Genomic DNA, 16,252 nt, shown 5'->3' on the forward strand with positions numbered 1-16,252 from the left:
AGGATACTGTTGTAGGGTAGGTACTGTTGTAGGGTGTAGGATTGTTGTAGGGGTGTAGGATACTGTTGTAGGGTGTGGGATACTGTTGTAGGGTGTAGATACTGTAGTAGGGTGTAGGTACTGTAGTAGTGTAGGATACTGTTGTAGGGTGTAGGATACTGTTGTGGTAGGGTGTAGATGTACTGTTGTAGGGTGTAGATACTGGTAGGGTGTAGGTACTGTTGTAGGGTGTAGGATACTGTTGTAGGGTGTAGGATACTGTTGTAGGGTGTAGGATACTGTTGTAGGTGTGGGATACTGTTGTAGGGGTGTAGGGTACTGTAGTAGGTGTAGGATACTGTGGGGTTGTGTGTAGATACTGTGGTAGTAGGGTGCAGGATACTGTTGTAGGGTGTGAGGATACTGTTGTGTGCGTAGGCACTGTAGTAGGGTGCAGGATACTGCTGTGATACTGTAGTAGGGTGTAGAGTACTGTTGTAGGGTGTAGGATACTGTTGTAGGGTGTAGGGTACTGTTGTAGGGTGTAGATACTGTTGTAGGTGTAGGATACTGTTGTAGGGTGTAGGATACTGTTGTAGGGTGTAGGATACTGTTGTAGGGTGTAGGGTACTGTAGTAGTAGGTCTAGGGTGTGGATACTGTTGTAGGGGTGTAGGATACTGGTAGGTGTAGGATACTGTTGTAGGGTGGTGGGTACTGTAGTAGGGTGTAGGATACCGTTGTAGGGTGTAGGATACTGTTAGGTGTAGGATACTGCTGTAGGGTGCAGGATACTGTTGTAGGTGTAGGATACTGTTGTAGGGTGTAGGATACTGTAGTAGGGTGTAGGATACTGTGAGGGGTGTAGGATACTGTTGTAGTGTAGGATACTGTTGTAGGTGTAGGGTACTGTTGTAGGTGTAGGATACTGTTGTAGGGTGTAGGATACTGTGTTGGGGTGTAGGAGCACTGTGTAGGGTGGAGGATACTGTTGTAGGGTGTAGGATACTGTAGTAGGTGTAGCGGGTGTAGGGGTACTGTAGTAGGGGTGTAGGATACTGTTGTGTAGGGGTGTAGGGTACTGTTGTAGGTGTGGTGATACTGTAGTAGGGTGGGGATACTGTTGTAGGGGTGTAGGATACTGTAGTAGGGATACTGTTGTAGGTGTAGGATACTGTTGTAGGGGTGTAGGATACTGTGTAGTAGGGTGTAGGATACTGTTGTAGGGTGTGTAGGATACTGTTGTAGGTGTAGGATACTGTTGTAGGTGTAGATACTGTTGTAGGGTGTAGGATACTGTTGTGGGTGTAGGGTACTGTTGTAGGGTGTAGGATACTGTTGTAGTGGTAGGTACTGTAGTAGGGTGTAGGATACTGTTGTAGGGTGTAGGGATACTGTTGTAGGTATAGCTGTTGTAGGGTGCAGGATACTGTTGTAGTGTAGATACTGTGTGTAGGTGTGGGATACTGTTAAGGTGAGGATACTGTTGTAGGGTGTAGGATACTGTTGTAGGGTGTAGGATACTGTTGTAGGGTAGGATACTGTAGTAGGGTGTAGGATACTGTTGTAGTGTAGGATACTGTTGTAGGGTGTAGTACTGTTGTAGTGTGGATACTGTTGTAGGGTGTAGGATACTGTAGTAGGGTGTAGGATACTGTTGTAGGTGTAGATACTGTTGTAGGGGTGTAGGATACTGTTGTAGGGTGTAGGATACTGTAGTAGGGTGGAGATACTGTAGTAGGGTGTAGAGGTACTGTAGTAGGGTGTAGGATACTGTAGTAGGGGTGTAGGTACTGTAGTAGGTGTAGGATACTGTTGTAGGTGTAGGATACTGTTGTAGGTGGGATACTGTTGTAGTGCAGGATACTGTTGTAGGGTGTAGGATACTGTTGTAGGGTGTAGGGTACTGTTGTAGGGTGTAGGATACTGTAGGGTGTAGGATACTGTGTAGGGTGTAGGATACTGTTGTAGGGTGTAGGATACTGTTGTAGGGTGTAGGATACTGTTGTAGGCAGGATACTGTTGTAGGGGTGTAGGGTACTGTTGTAGGGTGTAGGATACTGTTGTGTAGGGGTGTAGGTGCAGGATGCTGTGGTGGTGGATACTGTTGTAGGGTGTAGGAACTGCTGTTGTAGGGTGTAGGATACTGTTGTAGGGTGTAGGATACTGTTGTAGGGTAGGATGTAGGTGTAGGTACTGTTGTAGGGGTGTAGGATACTGTTGTAGGGTGTAGGATACTGTTGTGGGGTGTAGGATACTGTTGTAGGGTGGAGGATACTGTTGTAGGGTGTAGGATACTGTTGTAGGGTGTAGGTACTGTGTGGTGATCTGTAGTAGTGGAGGATACTGTTGTAGGGTGTGGGGATACTGTTGTAGGGTGTGAGGGTACTGTTGTAGGGTGTAGGTACTGTTGTAGGGTGTAGGATACTGTTGTAGGGTGTAGGATACTGTTGTAGTGTGTAGGGCACTGTTGTAGGGTGCAGTGTACTGTAGTGTGGGTGCAGGATACTGTTGTAGGGTGTGATACTGTTGTAGGGTGTAGGATACGGTGGTAGTAGGGTGGTGGTCTGTAGTGGATACTGTGGTAGGGTGTAGGATACTGTTGTAGGGTAGGATACTGTTGTAGGGTGTAGGATACTGTAGTAGTGTGTCGTTGGGGTGTGGTACTGTTGTAGGTGTAGGTACTGTTGTAGGATCTGTAGTAGGTGTGATACTGTTGTAGGGTGTGGATACTGTTGTAGGTGTAGGATACTGTTGTAGGGTGTAGGATACTGTTGTAGGGTGTAGGATACTGTAGTAGGGTGTAGGGTACTGTAGTAGGGTGTGGAGGATACTGTAGTAGGGTGGTGATACTGTTGTAGGGTGTAGGATACTGTTGTAGGGTGTAGGATACTGTTAGGTGTAGATACTGTTGTAGGTGTAGGATACTGTTGTAGGGTGTAGGATACTGTTGTAGGGTGTAAATACTGTTGTAGGGTGTAGGATACTGTTGTAGGGTGTAGGATACTGTTGTAGGGGTGTAGGATACTGTTGTAGGGTGTAGGATACTGTAGTAAGGGTGTGGTGGATACTGTTGTAGGGTGGGATACTGTAGTAGGTAGGATACTGTTGTAGGGTGTAGGATACTGTTGTAGGTGTAGGATACTGTTGTAGGGTGTAGGATACTGTAGTAGGGTGTAGGATACTGTTGTAGTGTAGGATACTGTTGTGTAGGGTGTAGGACTACTGTTGTAGGTGTAGGATACTGTTGAGGGTGTGGGATACTGTTGTAGGGTGTAGGATACTGTAGTAGGGGTGAGGATACTGTAGGTGGACTGCTGTAGGGTGTGGGTACTGTTGTAGGGTGTAGGTATTACGTTGTAGGTGTAGGATACTGTTGTAGGGGTGTAGGATACTGTTGTAGGTGGTGATACTGTAGTAGGGTGTAGGATACTGTTGCAGGGGTGTAGGATACTGTTGTAGGTGTGGGATGACTTGTAGGGTGCAGGATACTGTAGGTAGGGTGTAGGATACTGTTGTAGGGTGTAGGATACTGTAGTAGGGGTGTAGGATGTAGTAGGGTGTAGGATACTGTAGTAGGGTGCAGATACTGTAGTAGGTGTAGGATACTGTAGTAGGGTGGATACTGTTGTAGGGTGTAGAGTCTGTAGTAGTGTAGGATACTGAGGGGAGTAGATACTGTTGTAGGGTGTAGGGTACTGCTGTAGTGTAGGATACTGCTGTAGGGTGCAGATACTGTGGTAGAGGGTGTAGGATACTGTTGTAGGGGTGTAGGATACTGTTGTAGGGTGTGTAGATACTGTTGTGGGTGTAGGATACTGTTGTAGGGTGTAGGATACTGTAGTAGGTGGAGGATACTGTAGTAGGGTGTAGGATACTGTAGTAGGGTGTAGGATACTGTTGTAGTGTGTAGGGTGACTGTTGTAGGGTGGTGATACTGGGGTAGTGTAGGAGTTGTACTGTTGTGGGGTGTAGGATACTGTTGTGGGTGTGGGATACTGGTTTAGGGGTGATACGTTGTGGTGTGTGATACTGTTGTAGGAGTGTAGGGTGTAGGATACTGTAGTAGTGCAGGATACTGTAGGTGTAGGATACTGTTGTAGGTGTAGGATACTGTTGTAGGGTGTAGGATACTGTAGTAGGGGTGGGATGCTGTTGCTGTAGGTGTAGGATACTGTGTGTAGGGTGTAGGATACTGTTGTAGGTGTAGGGTACTGTGGTGGGGTGTGGGATACTGTTGTAGGTGTAGGATACTGTAGTGGTGTGTGATACTGTTGTAGGGGTGTGGGATACTGTTGTAGGGTGTGGAGATACTGTTGTAGGTGGAGGATACTGTTGTAGGGTGTAGATACTGTAGTAGGGGTGTAGGATACTGTTGTAGGGTGTAGGATACTGTTGTAGGGTGTAGGGTACTGTTGTAGGGGTGTAGGATACTGTTGTAGTGTAGATACTGTAGTAGGGTGTAGGATACTGTTGTAGGGTGTAGGATACTGTTGTAGGGTGTAGGATACTGTTGTAGGGGTGTAGGATACTGTTGTAGGGTGTAGGGTACTGTAGTGGGTGTGGGATACTGTTGTAGGGTGTAGGATACTGTAGTAGGGTGTAGGATACTGTAGTAGGTGGTGATACTGTTGTAGGGGTGTAGGATACTGTTGTAGGTGTAGGATACTGTAGTAGGGTGTAGGATACTGTTGTAGGGTGGTGATACTGTAGTAGGTGTAGGATACTGTTGTAGGTGTAGGATACTGTAGTAGGGTGTGATACTGTAGTAGGGTGTAGGATACTGTTGTAGGGTGTAGGATACTGTTGTAGGTGTAGGATACTGTAGTAGTGTAGGATACTGTTGTAGGTGTAGGATACTGTTGTAGGGTGTAGATACTGTTGTAGGGTGTAGGATACTGTTGTAGGGTGCAGGGATACTGTTAGGTGTAGGATACTGTTGTAGGTGTAGGATACTGTTGTAGTGGTGATACTGTAGTAGGTGTAGGATACCTGTTAGGTGCAGGATACTGTAGTAGGGCGGTGTAGGATACTGTTGTAGTGTAGGATACTGTTGTAGGTGTAGGATACTGTTGTAGGTGTAGGATACTGTTGTAGGGTGTTACCACTGTTGTAGGGTGCAGGATACTGTTAGGTGTAGGCACTGTAGTAGGGTGTAGGATACTGTTGTAGGGGTGTAGGAGTACTGTAGTAGGGTGTAGGATACTGTTGTAGGGTGTAGGATACTGTTGTAGGGTGTAGGATACTGTTGTAGAGTGTAGATACTGTAGTAGGGTGTGTAGGATACTGTTGTAGGGTGTATATGGCTACTGTTGTAGGGGTGTAGGTACTGTTGTAGGGTGTAGGATACTGTTGTAGGGTGTAGGATACTGTTGTAGGGGTGTAGGATACTGCTGTAGGGGTGTAGGATACTGTTGTAGGTGGTGGGATACTGTGTGGGTGTAGGATACGCTTTAGGGTGTGGGATACTGTTGCAGGTGTAGGATACTGTTGTAGGGTGTAGGATACTGTAGTAGGGCAGGATACTGTAGTAGGGTGGATACTGTTGTAGGGTGGAGGATACTGTAGTAGGGTGTAGGATACTGTAGTAGGTGTAGGATACTGTTGTAGGGTGGAGTGATACTGTTGTAGGGTGTAGGATACTGTAGTAGGGTGTAGGATACTGTTGTAGGTGTAGGATACTGTTGTAGGTGTAGATACGTTGTAGGGTGTAGGATACTGTTGTAGGGTGTAGGATACTGTTGTAGGGTGTAGATACTGTTGTAGGTGTAGGGTACTGTTGTAGGGTTAGGATACTGTAGTAGGGGTGTAGGATACTGTTGTAGGGTGTAGGACTGTTGTAGGGGTGTAGGGTACTGTTGTAGGGTGTAGGATACTGTTGTAGGGTGTAGATACTGGGTGTGTAGTAGGGTGTAGGATACTGTTGTAGGGTGTAGATACTGTTGTAGGGGTGAGGGATACTGTTGTAGGGTGTAGGATACTGTTGAAGTGGTGACACTGTTGTAGGGCAGATACCGTGTAGTGCAGGATACCGTTGTAGGTGCAGGAGTACGCAGTAGGGGTGGGATACTGTTGCAGGGTAGGATACTGTTGTAGGGTGTGGGGATACTGTTGTAGGTGTAGATACTGTTGTAGGTGTAGGATACTGTAGTAGGGTGGAGGATACTGTAGTAGTGTAGGATACTGTTGTAGGGGTGTAGGATACTGTTGTAGGGTGGAGAACTGTTGTAGGGTGGGATACTGTTGTAGGGGTGTAGGATACTGTAGTAGGGTGTAGGATACTGTTGTAGGTGGTGGACACTGTAGAGGCGGGTACTGTAGTAGGGTGTAGGATACTGTAGTAGGGTGTAGGATACTGTTGTAGGGTGAGGATACTGTTGTAGGGTGTAGGATACTGTAGTAGTGTAGGGTACTGTTGTAGGTGTAGGATACTGTTGTAGGGTGGTACACTGTTGTAGGGTGTAGGATACTGTTGTAGGGTGTAGGATACTGTTGTAGGGTGCAGGATACTGTTGTAGGTGCAGGATACTGTTGTAGGGTGGTGATACCGTTGTAGTGCGGAGATACTGTTGTAGGGTGCAGGATACTGTTGTAGTGGCAGGATACTGTAGTAGGGTGTAGCGTGGTGTAGGGGACTGTGTGTGATACTGCAGTAGGGCGTAGTACTGTTGTAGGGTGCAGGATACTGTAGTAGGGGTGCAGGATACTGTTGTAGGGTGTAGGATACTGTAGTAGGGGTGTAGGATACTGTTGTAGGTGTAGGATACTGTAGTAGGGTGTAGGATACTGTTGTAGTGGTGTAGATACTGTTGTAGATGTAGGATACTGTAGTAGGTGCAGGATACTGTTGTAGGGTGTAGATACTGTAGTAGGTGTAGGATACTGTAGTAGGGTGTAGGATACTGTAGTAGGGTGGAGGATGCTGTAGTAGGGTAGATACTGTAGTAGGGTGTGGGGATACTGTAGTAGGTGGAGGATACTGTTGTAGTGTGGTAGGATACTGTAGGGTGTAGATACTGTAGTAGGTGTAGGATACTGTTGTAGGGTGTAGGATACTGTAGTAGGGTGTAGGATACTGTAGTAGGTGTAGGATACTGTAGTAGGGTGTAGGATACTGTGGTAGGGTGTGTGATACTGTAGTAGTGCAGGATACTGTAGTAGGATGTAGGATACGTAGGGTGTAGGATACTGTAGTAGGGTGTAGGATACTGTAGTAGGGTGTAGGATACTGTAGTATAGGGGTGGGAATTACTGCTGTAGGGTGTAGGATACTGTTGTAGGGTGTAGGATACTGTAGTAGGGTGTAGGATACTGTTGTAGGGTGTGGGATACTGTTGTAGGTAGGAACGTGGGGTGTAGGATACTGTAGGGTGGAGGATACTGTAGTAGTAGGGTGTAGGATACTGTTGTAGGGTGTAGGATGACTGTTGTAGGGTGTAGATACTGTTGTAGGTGTAGGATACTGTTGTAGGGGTGGATACTGTTGTAGGGTGTAGGATACTGTGTAGGGTGGAGGATACTGTTGTAGGGGTGTAGATACTGTTGTAGGTGGAGGATACTGAGTAGGTGTAGGATACTGTAGTAGGTGTAGGATACTGTTGTAGGGTGTAGGATACTGTAGTAGGTGCAGGATACTGTTGTAGGGTGTAGGATACTGTTGTAGGTGCAGGATACTGTTGTAGGGTGTAGGATACTGTAGTAGGGGTATGACTGTTGTAGGGGTGCAGGATTGCTGTAGGTGTAGGATACTGTAGTAGGGTGTAGGATACTGTTGTAGGGTGTAGGATACTGTAGTAGGGTGTAGATACTGTTGTAGGGTGTAGGATACTGTAGTAGGGTGTAGGATACTGTTGTAGGGTGTAGGATACTGCTGTGAGGTGTAGGATACTGTTGTAGGGTGTAGGATACTGTTGTAGGTGTAGGATACTGTAGTATGGTGGTGGGATACTGTAGTAGGGTGTAGGATACTGTTGTAGGTGTAGGATACTGTTGTAGGGTGTAGGATACTGTTGTGGGTGGCAGATACTGTAGTAGGGTGTAGATACTGTTGTAGGTGCAGGATACTGTTGTAGGGGTGGTGGGTACTGTTGTAGGTGTGGATACTGTTGTAGGTGTAGGATACTGTAGTAGGTGTAGATACTGTAGTAGGGTGTAGGATACTGTAGTAGGGTGTAGGATACTGTTGTAGGGTGGGATACTGTAGTAGGGTGTAGGATACTGTTGTAGGTGTAGGATACTGTTGTAGGGGTGTAGGGATACTGTTGTAGGGTGTAGATACTGTAGTAGGGGTGGATACTATAGTAGGATGGGATACTGTAGTAGGGTGTAGGATACTGTAGTAGGTGGTGTACTTGTAGGGGTGTAGGATACTGCTGTAGGGTGTAGGATACTGTTGTAGGTGTAGGATACTGTTGTAGGCAGGATACTGTAGTAGGGTGTAGGATACTGTAGTAGGGTGTAGATACTGTAGTAGGGTGTAGGATACTGTAGTAGGGTGTAGGATACTGTTGTAGGTGTAGGATGTCGTGTGTAGTGGTGGATACTGTAGTAGGGTGTAGGATGCACGTAGTAGGGTGAGGATACGTTGTAGGGGTAGGATACCGTAGTAGAGTGTAGGATACTGTAGTAGGGTGCAGGATACTGTAGTAGTGGTGATACTGAGTGTAGGGTGTAGGATACTGTAGTAGGTGTAGGATACTGTAGTAGGTGTAGGATACTGTAGTAGGGTGTAGGATACTGTTGTAGGGTGTAGGATACTGTTGTAGGTGTAGGATACTGTAGTAGGGTGCAGGATACTGTTGTAGGTGTGTAGGATACTGTTGTAGGTGGTGATACTGTAGTAGGTGGAGGATACTGTTGTGGGTGGGAGGATACGTAGTAGGGTGTAGGATACTGTAGTAGGGTGTAGATACTGTTGTAGGTGGTGATACTGTTGTAGGGTGTAGGATACTGTTGTAGGTGGAGGATACTGTTGTAGGGTGTAGGATACTGTTGTAGGTGTAGGATACCGTTGTGTAGGGTGTAGGATACTGTTGTAGGGTGTAGGATACTGTTGTAGGGTGTAGGATACTGTAGTAGGTGTAGAGATACTGTTGTAGGTGTGGGATACTGTAGTAGGGTGTAGGATACTGTTGTAGGCAGGATACTGTTGTAGGGGTGTAGGATACTGTTGTAGGGTGGGATACTGTAGTAGGGTGTAGGATACTGTTGTAGGGTGTAGGATACTGTTGTAGGGTGTAGAATACTGTAGTAGGGTGTAGGATACTGTTGTAGGTGTAGGATACTGTTGTAGGTGTAGGATACTGTTGTAGGTGTAGGATACTGTAGTAGGGTGTAGGATACTGTAGTAGGGTGTAGGATACTGTTGTAGTGGGGTGTAGGATACTGTTGTAGGGTGTAGGATACTGTAGTAGGGGTGGGATACTGTAGTAGGGTGTAGGATACTGTAGTAGGTGTAGGATACTGTTGTAGGGTGTAGGATACTGTTGTAGGTGTAGGATACTGTTGTAGGTGTAGGATACTGTAGGTGTAGGATACTGTTGTAGGTGTAGCATACTGTTGTAGGGTGTAGGTACTGTTGTAGGGTGTAGGATACTGTTGTAGGTGTGGAGGATACTGGTAGTAGGGTGTAGGATACTGTAGTTAGGGTGTAGGATACTGTAGTAGGGTGTAGGATACTGTTGTAGGGTGTAGGATACTGTAGAGTGGTGGATACTGTGTAGTGCAGGATACTGTTGTAGGGTGTAGGATACTGTTGTAGGGTGTAGGATACTGTAGTAGGGTGTAGGATACTATAGGGTAGGGTGTAGGATACTGTAGTAGGGTGTAGGATACTGTAGTAGGGTGTAGATACTGTAGTAGGGGTGTAGGATACTGTTGTAGGGTGTAGGATACTGTTGTAGGGTGTAGATACTGTTGTAGGTGGTGGATACTGTAGGGTGTAGGATACTGTAGTAGGTGTAGGGATACTGTTGTAGGGTGTAGGATACTGTAGGTGTAGGATACTGTTGTAGGGTGGTGGATCTGTAGTAGGGTGTAGGATACTGTGTAGGGTGTAGGATACTGTAGTAGTAGGGTGTAGGATACTGTTGTAGGGTGTAGGATACTGTTGTAGGGTGTAGGATACTGTTGTAGGGGTGGATACTGTTGTAGGGTGTGAGGATACTGTTGTAGTGTAGGATACTGTTGGATGTGGAAGATACTGTAGTAGTGTAGGATACTGTTGTAGGTGTAGGATACTGTTGTAGGGTGTAGGATACTGTTGTAGGTGTAGGATACTGTAGTAGGGTGGTAATACTGTTGTAGGTGTAGATACTGTAGGGTGTAGATACTGCAGTAGGTGTAGGATACTGTTGTAGTGTAGGATACTGTAGTAGGGTGTAGGATACTGTTGTAGGGTGGGATACTGTTGTAGGCAGGATACTGTTGTAGGGTGTGGGGATACTGTAGTAGGGTGTAGGATACTGTAGTAGTAGGGTGTAGGGATACTGTTGTAGGGTGTAGGATACTGTGTAGGGTGTAGATACTGTTGTAGGGGTGTAGGATACTGTTGTAGGTGCAGGATACTGTTGTAGGGTGTAGGGATGCTGCTGTAGGGTGGAGGATACGTAGTAGGGTGTAGATACTGTAGGTGTAGGATACTGTTGTAGGGTGTAGGATACTGTTGTAGGGTGAGGATACTGTTGTAGGGTGTAGGATACTGTGGTAGGGTGTAGGATACTGTAGTAGGTGTAGGATACTGTTGTAGGTGTAGGATACTGTTGTAGGGGTGTAGGATAATACAGTAGGTGTAGGATTGTTGTAGGTGTAGGTACTGTAGTAGGGTGTAGGATACTGTTGTAGGGTGTAGGATACTGTAGTAGGGTGTAGGATACTGTAGTAGGGTGTAGGATACTGTTGTAGGGTGTAGGATACTGTTGTAGGGTGTAGGATACTGTTGTAGGGTGTAGGATACTGTTGTAGGGTGTAGGATACTGTTGTAGGGTGTAGGATACTGTTGTAGGGTGTAGGATACTGTTGTAGGGTGTAGGATACTGTAGTAGGGTGTAGGATACTGTAGTAGGGTGTAGGATACTGTAGTAGGGTGTAGGATACTGTTGTAGGGTGTAGGATACTGCAGGGGTAGGATACTGTTGTAGGTGTAGGATACTGTAGTAGGTGTGGGATACTGGTTAGGGTGTAGGATACTGTAGTAGTGGTGATACTGTTGTAGGTGTGAGATACTGTTGTAGGGTGTAGGATACTGTTAGGGTGTAGGATACAGTAGGGTGGTAACGGAGGTGTAGGATACTGTAGTAGGGTGTAGGATACTGTTGTAGTGGGTGTAGGATACTGTTGTAGGTGTAGGATACCGTAGTAGGGGGATCTGGTGGGATACTGTGTAGGGTGTGGGATACTGTTGTAGGTGTAGATACTGTAGTAGGGTGTAGGATACTGTTGTAGGTGGTGATACGTTGTGTGTATACTGCTGTAGGGTGTAGGATACTGTTGTAGGGTGTAGGATACTGTTGTAGGTGTAGGATACTGCAGTAGGGGGTGTAGGATACTGTTGTAGGGTGGAGATACTTGTAGTAGGGTGCAGGATACTGTTGTAGGGGTGCAGGATACTGTTGTAGGGGTGGAGGATACTGTAGTAGGTGTAGGATACTGTAGTAGGGTGGTGATACTGTTGTAGGTGGATGTTGTAGGTGTAGATACTGTAGGTGTGTAGGATACTGTAGTAGGTGTAGATACTGTTGTAGGTGTAGGATACTGTGGTAGGTGTAGGATACTGTAGTAGGGTGTAGGATACTGTTGTAGGCAGGATACTGTTGTAGGGTGTAGGATACTGTTGTAGGGTGTAGGATACTGTAGTTATGTACCTTCAGCGCCTTCTACAGGTTTGGAAAGCTGTGGCGGCAGTGGCAAGTTCCTCGACGGGTTCAGGGAAGTGGCATACATGTGCTGAGTCCTGGGATCCTACTGGCTCCCACTCCAGCCAATCAACGACGACCAAAACAAACATCCCTCCACCAGTGAAAACCATCCTCTGTGATATCCACGTTTCTACTGGCCTAGAGAATGAGATAACCACGCCCACTGTGTTTCCGGAGATGTTACATGGACCAATCACAGGTTCCCAAATACCGAGGGTTTTAGATTCTTTAAATACGCCCATTTCTGAGTCTCTTAACCACGCCCATTTCTGAGTCCCTGACCACGCCCATATCCCTACCCATTGCTGAGCCACAGGGCATTTAAGACGGCATAGGGAGGGACATCATGGGTTAGGTATGTGGGTTATTTTGTGAAGTGGGTTGAATTGGTTGGGCCTCTCTCAACGTCAACCAAATATTCTAAGGATAATTTTTTTCCTTAAGTCTAAAGAGGTCAGGTTAGGTCAGGTCAGGTCAGGTCAAGTCAGGTCAGGTTAGGTCAGGTCAGGTCAGGTTAGGTCAGGTCAGGTTAGGTCAGGTCAGGTTAGGTTAGTTCAGGTCAGTTAGGTCAGGTCAGCAGTTAGGTCAGGTCAGGTTAGGTCAGGTTAGGTTAGGTCAGGTTAGGTCAGGTCAGGTCAGGTTAGGTTAGCTCAGGTCAGGTTAGTCAGGTCAGGTCAGGTTAGGTCAGGTCAGGTTAGGTCAGGTTAGGTTAGGTCAGGTTAGGTCAGGCTAGGCCAGGTCAGGTCATGTTATTAAACCCTTTACGTGTTCACTGTATAAATTAATATAAGGAAATTACTTAAGGAACCCAGTGTGTGTGTGTGTGTGTGTGTGTGTGTGTGTGTGTGTGTGTGTGTATGTATGTATGTATGTATAATGTATGTATGAATGTATGTGTATGTGTGTATAATATTTTTCAGTATCTCTCCGTACATGTATGTGTGTATATGTGATTGTATGTGTGTGTGTATATATAATAGTGTTCATTCTCCCTATGTATGTATGTATGTATGTATGTATGTATGTATGTATGTATGTATGTATGTATGTTATTCCTGCCACCTTATGAGATTAATGGCGTGAACGATGACGGTGAAGAGGTCAGGTCAGGTCATAGAGCCACAAGGTCAGGTCAGGTCATAGTGCCACAAGGTCAGGTCAGGTCATAGCCACAAGGTCAGGTCAGGCCGTCAGGTCAGGTCATAGAGCCACAAGGTCAGGTCAGGTCATAGTGCCACAAGGTCAGGTCAGGTCATATAGTGCCACAGTCAGGTCAGGTCATAGAGCCACAAGGTCAGGTCATAGAGCCAAGGTCAGGTCAGGTCATAGAGCCACAAGGTCAGGTCAGGTCATAGAGCCACAGTCAGGTCAGGTCATAGAGCCACAAGGTCAGGTCGGGCCTTAGAGCCACAAGGTCAGGTCAGGTCATAGAGCCACAAGGTCAGCGTCAGGTCATAGAGCCACAAGTTCAGATCAGGTAATAGAACCACAAGGTCAGGTCAGGTCATAGTGCCACAAGGTCAGGTCAGGTCATAGAGCCACAAGGTCAGGTCAGGTCATAGAGCCACAAGGTCAGGTCAGGTCATAGAGCCACAAGGTCAGGTCAGAGGTCAGGTCAACACCCTGAGATGATTTTGTATTTTTCTAACAATTATCTGAAGAATAAAGCTAGAATGTTGTTGACTTGGCATTTTTATTATCCTGTGTCATGTGTCAGGTGTCATATATGGGTTGTGTGATGTAGGTTGTGTCATATGTGTTGTGTCATGTGTTGTGTCATATGTGGGTTGTGTCATATGTAGGTTGTGTGATGTGGTGGCTGTGTCATATGTGTGTTGTGTCATGTGTTGTGTCAATGCATGTGTTGTGTCATGTAGGTTAGCCATGTGGGTTGTGTCATATGTGGGTTGTGTCATATGTAGGTTGTGTCATGCGGGTTGTGTCATATGTGGGTTGTGTCATATGTAGGTTGTGTCATGCGGTTGTGTCATATGTGGGTTGTGTCATATGTAGGTTGTGTCATATGTGGGTTGTGTCATATGTGGTTGTTTCCATATGTCGTTGTGTCATATGTGGGTTGTGTCATATGTAGGTTGTGTCATGTGGTTGAGTCATATGTGGTTGTGTCATATGTAGGTTTAGTCATATGTGGGTTGTGTCATATGTGGGTTGTGTCATATGTAGGTTGTGTCATATGTGGGTTAAGTATATGTAGGTTGTCATGGTTTGTGTCATGTAGGTTGTCATATGGGTTGTGTCATATGTGGGTTGTGTCATATGGTCATATGTAGGTTGTGTCATATGTGGCTAGCCATATGTGGGTTGTGTCATATGTGGGTTGTGTCATATGTGGGTTGTGTCATATGTGGGTTGTCATATGTGTTGTGTGAAACTCGTAAATATATCTCTTAAAAGTGTTCAAATGAGAAGTTAATTTTAGTAACATTAACCACGAACAATAAAAATATATTAATTTTTTTTTCTACGTCATGTGAATAATTTTATCTTAATCTAATCTTATGTAAATGTTTTTATTATTATTATCTTATGTTTGTTTGTTTGTTTTTGTTTATTGATGTTTATTTGTTTTATATTTTACAGGATTTGGTCGGGGTCTTAATCCAACATTGATCTTCGTCTGTTCTGCTGACTTATGTTCGATTTATTTAACGTAAAATAAATATATATTATCAACACAACAAAAATTTATTCATCTTATACAAGTATTAAACTTTATTATACATATTTTACTTGAAATAAAATACTTAAAAAATATTTATTATTTAGTGAAGAATTATAAGAAAATTAATTATAATTGTAACTAAAGTCATAGACGAATTAACACATCCGAACAAAAAAACATGGCGTCGAGTCGAACCATAGATACTGCTTCATTCGACACCTAAAACGAACCCTCACCGATAGACAATAACCAAAGCTCACTCAGCTGACGAAACTGGTTCATTGGAGACCTAAAACGAACCCTTGAACCCCAGCTTGGTAGAGACGCCATTGAAGAGAGAGAGAAATGGCGGACCTGATATTTCCAGAGTTTATTACCCCACAGGACCCCACAGGACCCCACAGGACCCCCCAGGACCCCACAGGACCCCAAGGACCCCAGGAGCCCCCAGGACCCCCAGGACCCCCAAGGACCCCCAGGAGCCCCCAGGAGCCCAGGACCCCCACAGACCCCCCAGGAGCCCCCAGGACCCCCACAGGACCACCAGGACCCCCAGGAGCCCCCAGGACCCCCACAGGGACCCCAGGAGCCCCCAGAGCCCCCAGACCCCCACAGGACCCCCAGGAGCCCCCAGGACCCACACAGTACCACCAGGACCCCCAGGAGCCCCCAGGACACCCATAGACCCACAGGACCCCACAGGACCACCAAGGACCACCGAGGAGCCCCCAGGACCCCACAGAACGCCACAGGACTCCCAGGACCCCAATAGACTTCACCCACTATTTAAGAGTTGTTTTGTCGACACTTAACCCAACCTAACCCCAACCCCACCCCACCCTCCCCAACCCTCCCCACTCTCCCCACCTCCCTCCCCACTCCCCACCCTCCCCACCCTCCCACCCTCCCAACCCTCCCCACCTCCCACCCCCTCCCCACCCCTCCCCCACCTCCCCACACCCCTCCCACCCTCTCAGAGACCGCCGTAGTGAAGATGGTCCAGGTAAGATAAAATTCTCTAATTACCCCAAGTGGGTCGTTACGATGGAGCATTTAACTACCTGGGTGGCAGAACCATTCTCCCTTCCTCCTTCCCTCCTCCAACTAACCACCACCAACCGCTGTGATTGGGCCCGTTAGAACAACAGTTAATTACTCACAGGTAGATTGTTATGGAAGAAGAGGTTGATCATTAAATAATTACTCTCTCTCCTCTCTCTCTCCAACGTCATTGTGTTTGCTGCACTTTGTTCGCTAGGTCGTGTGTGTGTGTGTGTGTGTGTGTGTGTGTGTGTGTGTGTGTGTGTGTGTGTGTGTGTGTGTGTGTGTGTGTGTGTGTGTGTGTGTGTGTGTGTGTGTGTGTGTGTGTGTGTGTGTGTGTGTGTGTGTGTGTGTGTGTGTGTGTGTGTGTGTGTGTGTGTGTGTGTGTGTGTGTGTGTGTGTGTGTGTGTGTGTGTGTGGTCCTACAGAGAGAGGTTAGGTTAGGTTAGGTCTATTATTATAATCAGCTAATGTAGCATAATATAGGCCTAAGGATATATTTCAAGGCATAATATAGGCCTAAGGATATATTTCAAGGTATGATATAGGCCTAAGGGTATGTTTCAAGGTATATAGGCCTAAGGATATATTTCAAGGTATAATATCAGGCCTAAGGGTATATTTCAAGGCATAAT

General features: G+C 46.1%; 1 protein-coding gene across 1 annotated transcript; it reads left to right on the forward strand.

Annotated features, from left to right (window-relative positions):
• Positions 1 to 12,979: 12,979 nt before the first annotated feature.
• LOC121854052 (proline-rich protein 2-like) lies at positions 12,980 to 15,348 on the forward strand. Its single transcript, XM_042348438.1, has 2 exons — positions 12,980 to 12,993; positions 14,961 to 15,348. Exons 1-2 carry the CDS (start codon positions 12,980 to 12,982, stop codon positions 15,346 to 15,348), a joined length of 402 nt encoding a protein of 133 aa, XP_042204372.1.
• Positions 15,349 to 16,252: the final 904 nt, after the last annotated feature.

The sequence above is a fragment of the Homarus americanus genome, unplaced genomic scaffold, assembly GCF_018991925.1.
Source record: "Homarus americanus isolate GMGI-L3 unplaced genomic scaffold, GMGI_Hamer_2.0 scaffold55751, whole genome shotgun sequence".
Classification (NCBI taxonomy): Eukaryota; Metazoa; Arthropoda; class Malacostraca; order Decapoda; family Nephropidae; genus Homarus; species Homarus americanus.